At 34.1% G+C, this 7,381-nt stretch overlaps 1 protein-coding gene across 1 annotated transcript; it reads left to right on the top strand.

The window, feature by feature from the left end:
* Positions 1-2,760: 2,760 nt before the first annotated feature.
* On the top strand, positions 2,761-6,206 carry LOC119838395 (venom allergen 3-like). Its single transcript, XM_038364329.1, has 5 exons — positions 2,761-3,023; positions 3,667-3,788; positions 4,803-5,063; positions 5,177-5,372; positions 5,632-6,206. Exons 1-5 carry the CDS (start codon positions 2,945-2,947, stop codon positions 5,904-5,906), a joined length of 933 nt encoding a protein of 310 aa, XP_038220257.1. The 5' UTR covers positions 2,761-2,944; the 3' UTR covers positions 5,907-6,206.
* The last annotated feature ends 1,175 nt before the right edge of the window (positions 6,207-7,381 follow it).

Below are 7,381 nucleotides of genomic sequence, written 5' to 3' on the forward strand. Positions count from 1 at the left end.
TGAACTAAGTCCCAAGCGACAAATGATTAATGAAATAAAACAATATGACCATAAAACCACTGATTTTTAGGAAATTTGATACAGCTGTTATTTGTTTAACGAATGCATTTTAATAAGTTACTTTCGCTTTTTTTTTGGTATAGGCAGTGTATTGTTATGATCGATGGTATATGCCAACTGGTTGCCTTGAAAGAAACTAATACAGTTCGTTTTCCTTACCTCGTAACTTGTTGCTTCACGTGTAGTAGATATTCCGTATTACTTTACGCGTAACATTTATAATATAATTTATGATAAATCTTCAACTAACAACAACACGTTGCATAGGTAAGCGTTTATATTAACCAGAAGTGCTAATTTAAATAAATATTATTAGCTCATCATCTTCAATATAACCGCCAGTTCATTTCAATTAATTTAACTCGTTAATCCATCACTGTGCCTCGAATCCAAACCGTATATAAACATGTTTTGACATTGAAAGTTATCGACAATCAAGTGCAAGCACAAAGAAGTACAGAATTCTATGGATATTATTTCAATATATATCCATACCAAGATGCAGTCGACGCGACGCTTTGTCTGCCAGTAATCGAGCTTACAATAATATTATTGTTATGTTTATCTCATCAGATAACTTTAATACTCACGCTTGCTATTAATTACATTAATTCCTTGCAAAACTGATTTCACCTCGACATTTAACATTTTCTTTAAATTATACAAGTTTTATTCATGGATTCAACACATGTCGACCTAATGGATAATTTAAAGATATAACAGGACAATGCTTCGTATAAAAGTCAAGGCTGCGGACTTTCCAGCGGGAACACGTGAAGTTAATGGTACTTCAAGAGTCCAATTATCCACATTTTTAAAGATCTAACCTATTATGAGGCGTTAAATGAAGATTACCACGACTGCGGACGGCCTCGGAAGTGATGATATACTTATATGGCAAATATTACTCACGAATTGTAAATATTACTAGAAGTATACAAAATTAAGAGATATCAACATTTACTTTTGCTTATTTTTTGAATTTACTTCGGACACTAATTTGTGAGGAGGGTCACAATGATGTAACTGGATATCGACGTTTAGCTTTTAATTCTCAATGTCTTTAATCATCTAAAATAAGTTTTAGTCGGACGCTTTTATATTCTGATATCATACATATTTCTTTGATTTAGTTCTGCGACTTATAGTTTATGAAAGCTATCATGTTCTTCTTTATCTATAGAAGAAATATCAAATCATGTGTACTAGGATGTTTCAAAGCTATTTAAACCCTGTATTATGATATAACATTACAGAATGCATAATAAAATATATTGGTAAAGGGCCTGTTTAGAATAAGATCCATTGTCTTCATTTAGAGAGATGTATTTAAACAGTTCAAGTTGTGATCGATCTCATCAATGTATATTGGGCTATGAAAATCAATTTTTTATTGACCGCAATGAACGTGAACCAAATGGAAACATTACCTTACCTATTTTGTTTAAAGAAATTCGTCTGAACCACAGAATATAGAACATTTTATAGCCACACAATCTAATTCCAAAATATTGCGAGTTGAATCGAATTAATGCATCAAATAAAAAACCTAACCTTTAAATGAGGCCACATACGAGCACGATATATAACGAAATTGAAATTGTTCTGATAAATCTCTTACGAATTTTGTAAAATAAAATATATTAATATGCAAATTATTGAAATACAAGTAAAAACTCAAATCAGGTGGTAAACCGGATCGGTTGGATACAGACAAGATGTCTCCGTGTATCTCTAGCCACGTAATTGTGATCTTTTTGGATTATAAAGAATCAACACAATTCGATCTTCATTTTCCTTAGCCGTATAATGAAATACGTTTATTGGAAATTTGTCATAATTGCTTCTAATATTCTAAGAAATCCTAGACGACTATTTCTGTTCTTAAATTTTTTAAGTTTAAATATTTAATTAATTATATAACACGTATTGTTCGTGTGCAACGATTCGCGAAATACCGTTCACTATCGTTGCGATAATAATTAAACAGTTCCTTGTAGACTTATTACCGTAATTTTAAATAAACTAAACCTATTTGTTACATACTTAATACATTTATGTTTTACCATTTACATTTGCTTCAAGTAGCCTTACAATGGAACATATTGTACTTTTATTTCAAGGTAACATAAGAATTTACGTAGGTATACAATATTTTATTGGATGCACAGCACAAGCCATAAAACGAAGTAGCCTTTGACACAGTAAGGCTGTGTATACATTATTCTTTCCTTGTTTTTAGGTGCCTATAATTTCGCCTAAAGACCACTTCCGTTCCGACCAATATCTGTCAACATAATTTTCCACCTTTGGCTCAGACACATCACAAGAACTCGATTTCATTGACAACGAGCGGGTGCAGCATAATGAGTTTTAAATTATTACTGCAGATAAAAAGCGGTCAGACAACGTCCGTTTAACCTTTCTTCGTCACATAAGCGAAGACACTACGCGATCGGTATTCGAAGCTACTGTACCTGTTTTGATGCAACAACCAGTTAAGGGATAAGGAAATGATTTAAGGGATGCATAGATCACATATTGATGTAACGTTAAAAAAAGTTTGAATAGTAAACAGTATAGAGCCGCAGCGGAGCGGCGATGTATTGACAATTGGGGCTGCGAGTGCGGTTTGACCGACAGTGGACTGTGGCGTCGCGGCGTCTCCATGGTAACACCGCGACGGGTACTTAAGCAAGCGGCTGATAGACACACGCACAGATTACCAAAGGACCGGAGAGCGCGCCGCACGCTTGTGCAGCGGATCACCGGCTAATTATCTAGTTTGACGTTTCGTAAATATAAGTGAGACACTTTTGTTACGAATCTCAACATACGTGAACTTGAGTTAAGTGTTGTGAATAGACAATTATTGAAATACAATATGATTACCCTAGTGTTGTTTGTTTTGGGAAGCCTCCTAGCGGCAACAGAGGCGTGTGGAGCTGGGAAACAAATGTTAAGTAAGTGCAGTCAAATACTATAATAAATAAAAAAAGATCATTGAATTATTATTTAGGGAAACAATTTTGTTACTATAAATAAAATATTGCTTAGGACCAACGAGTTTACAATTTTAAATAATGGTAATTGTTTCAAACTATTTATTTGCAATAGTTCACTAAATATTACCACTATCCATAATTTTCCTATACGTGATATTATAATTCAAATCGATTGCTATTGAAGAAATTAAATTGTATTAAACAGTGCAATTACTATTTATTGTCTTCCAAATATTATTTAATATATTAAATTATAAGCACATGATATCAAATGTTATATAAGGCTCGGAAGGACAATTAACCGTCGAGGGTGTTATAAATTTTATCGTCGCCACCCAGTCTAGATTCCACAAACGAATTTTACCTAAAAAGACGCCTCTATTTGCATACCGGTACGGATCGAGATCGTAAAATTTTATGGATACAGACACCTGTATGTATAATGACATCGAATATAATACGCACCGGTTTAATAAATCAGATTTAAAATCCGTAGGTTTGTCAAGTCATAGAGATCGGTAGTTGAACAATCCGTTGAGGTGGTCTATAGCTACGAATATATTATAAAGATAGATTTACTTATGATATGTGTGTTTGATAGGAACGGGTGGGCTGACATCGTACGAGAAGCAAGCCATAGTGGATGCACACAATCGCCTTCGGCAATCCGTTGCTCTTGGACAAGTGTCAAGCCAACCTCCAGCTGCCAATATGATGGAAATGGTGTGTATTTATTTCATTTCTTATTTCAACTCATCTGTCCACATTACACTGCATCAAGTCTGCTTCATGCATAATTTCCAATAGTGCCTTTTATGGGCCGATGCTCGTACAGTATTATTAACTTGTAATTGCCTTTTACTGGTCAAAATATCAGCAGCAGGAAGGACCACTTGTTGATTCATCGTTTATACCTGCATGCATTTTAATACTAGATAAATGTTATTGAATATTGATAAAGTTTTCCTGATTAGAATGAACTTTTCTGGACATGTGATAAATTAGACGAAAAATAAAAAATCATATTCTAATAAGTAGGTAGGTATATATAAGAGATGCCAAAGTTTTTGTACAATCATTTAAGATAGCTGGAAATAAATATAAAATGTAGAAGTGTTTATGCTAGTAATCGCGAATAAATTAAGCACAAAGAATTGTAATGGCATTAAATGTCGGACAAAACGGCATGACAGACACAGGTAGTAAATCGTATATCGATAAAGGTTCACATTTTATAAAAAATCAACATAAAATCCAAATTTATTCATAATGTGAAAATTAAATGGCCTTTACGAGTTGTTTCTCGTCATCTCGCTCACGTGGACATCATTTGGTTTTTTACGATTTCTTTAATAATAATATAAATATTGTCCGTTTGTTTCTGAAACATGTTAATAAGAGCACATGTTTAGCACGTGAGTGTATAACAGGGCCTGCAATTAAAACAGAATACCTACTGATAAAAATCTTTTTTGTCAGAAGATAGTGTCTTTGTTCAAGCTACAATAAAACTGGCATATACTTTTTGTACAAAGCGGTGAAATAAATAAAGTAAACATAATAGTCTTAATACTGATTACAGGAAAGCATTTAATTGAACTCACATAAATCATCCAGTAAACACATAAAAACGGTATATTATCAATCAGCCTACGAGGCTAAGATATATAGACAGTTCCAGGCAATTAGATAACAGGTATGTCAAGAGCGTGTATAACGGTAGAGTTTGTATTACAGGTGTGGGATGACGAGTTAGCAGCGACGGCGCAACGTTGGGCTGATCAATGCACTCCCGCGCACGACCGGGCCGCGCAGCGTGACGTCGGTCGCTTCCCCGTGGGGCAGAACCTTGCAGCGACATGGACTACCCGGCCGCCGTCTGGCCCCTCTGACTCAGAACCCGATTTTATGAAGCAAATCAACGCGTGGTTCGATGAAGTCAGAATTTACGGATTCAAGCCTATCAATGGTGGACACGGCACCGGTCATTATTCACAGGTTATTATTTATATTTCATTGATACAATTTGGTTAATCATCATTCAAATCAGACAAATTTATAATATAGAGCTTTAGTTCCTTCGCAATTTTCATAAATTTCTTTCGTTTTAGTTGGTATGGGGTGAGACATCGCACGTAGGTTGCGGTTACACGTTCTACTACGACCCCGCGAGAGGCTACACCAAGCTGTATGTCTGTAACTACGGCCCTGGTGGCAACGTTATCGGCTCCAACCCCTACGAGAAAGGCCGTCCATCCTGCACACAATTCGGCCTCTCCGAATCAAGAAAATACTCCGGATTATGCTGTAAGTTTTAAAAACGATTTAATTGTGCAAAAAGCTGTTTCTCCTTTGAATTTCGAATGCTCTCTATAATCTATATGTCCATAATATACCGGATAAACATATGGAAATAAAATTATACCTGTATTCATTGTATTATGTACGAGTATCCTAAATATATGGTGATTAATTTGATGCTTACAATACGCTTTCTATTTTCAAACCCCGTCAAAATGAAGACATAAACAAACCAGCCAAAGCTAATATTGAATGTTCTTTACAGCAGCCAGTTACACCACCACATCGAGCTACCAAGTGGCGGATAACAACAACGGCTACATCTCGAACGTCATCCCCGACAGCAGTGGTGATTCTCCAGCCTTCAACTATCACTTCTACAACCAATACAATAATGAATATCAGTACCAGTATCAGCAGCCACAGACATACTATCAAACAGAGGCCTCCACCTTCAGGCCTCTGATCAGCATCTTCAAGACTGCCTCTAATCTGTTTGCAAAGCCAAAATCGCTTAGAGTCGGCACCGTCTATCTATAACCATAAGCCTGAGACATTATTTTCATAACAGTATTTTAATTAATTGTGACAGTTGTGTTACTCGACTGATATATTCGAAGCTGCGGGAGCACTTTCGGAACTTTGTAGATAACATTAATTCCTTGGTTTTACAAGGAGCTTAGGACTTCTCTATATGAATTTTAATTTACATGAACCTTGAATAGTTCGAAGGTCTGATAGTTTTATACTATAATTATTACTCTGCTGTCGTGAGTGACCTTCTAGTATTAGATAAGCATTAAATAATATGTTGTTATTTAGAATATTTATATTTTATTGTAATAAATATTTACATTTTTATTTATTTTTTTATTTACTTAAATAAAGATTTTGCGATAATACTGCTTTATTGTGTTGGTGAGAAGTGACCCTTGGCTATGCCATAATGATTTTTTTTTGTCTGTAAAAATATTTACAGGATAACAAAATATTCATAAATTTATAAAAATATATGCCATTTTTTATATTTTTGTATGTTTAAAATAACAATACGAACATAAATCAAAACAAAAAATCAACATACCATATACATAAACCCTTCTGTTACATCTTCAGATACTTTTATTGTTTTAATTGAATATATCGACAATAAATAATACCAACTTCGATAAAGCGGAAGGGTTTGCACTTTGCTCGCTGTACCTACACCACAGATGAATATAGACTCTTTTGTGTTTTTTTTTATATCACCGTTCGAATAGTCGTTTATAAGATTTATTGTAGACTCGTAATTAGGAAGAAGAAAAAATATTGACCGATGCAAATTAAACAATAAATCTCTACACCAGCCCGTTATAATGATAACTGTGAGAAGAAAATCGTACCCTGAGTTTGTAGCATGAATATTATATATTCCGTGGGTTACGTTTTCAATTGTCTAGTAAACATTAACTACCGTATTTCGTTGAACTAAAATCCATAATGAAATAACTAATGACTCTAATAATTTACAAAAACCGTTTAAATATTACGTAAGAGAATTCAAAAAGAAGTTATGTTTTTATTAATAATAATCATAAATCAATATGCTTTTTGCCGTCACGCCTGGCTTCGGTTATGTATTCAGAGAACGTCAAATCTTGAGATAATGTATTCGATAACAATTAATATTCATGTTGGTATATTAAAACAAATATTTTAATACTATACAAATATCGATTATATATATGAACTTGGATTGACTGGGAGGGCCTTGACCTCTCATTAGGAGAGACAGGTTGAGGACTCAGTTACGTAAAATGATTGAACAAATATCGATAAGTGTTAAAATCAATATCTTCCGACTTCGCATTCGCCATTTAATCTTACACACGTTTTTCATTAAACATTCAAACGTGTTATGTTTGTACAGGATAATTAAAAATAGTTTTGATTTATAGTAACACGAAACCGTAAAATATCATTTGTGAATCCACGAGAGACACGATAAACAAAAAAAGCAAAAGCATGTGAAG

The sequence above is a fragment of the Zerene cesonia genome, unplaced genomic scaffold (genome assembly GCF_012273895.1).
Source record: "Zerene cesonia ecotype Mississippi unplaced genomic scaffold, Zerene_cesonia_1.1 Zces_u002, whole genome shotgun sequence".
Lineage (NCBI taxonomy): Eukaryota > Metazoa > Arthropoda > Insecta > Lepidoptera > Pieridae > Zerene > Zerene cesonia.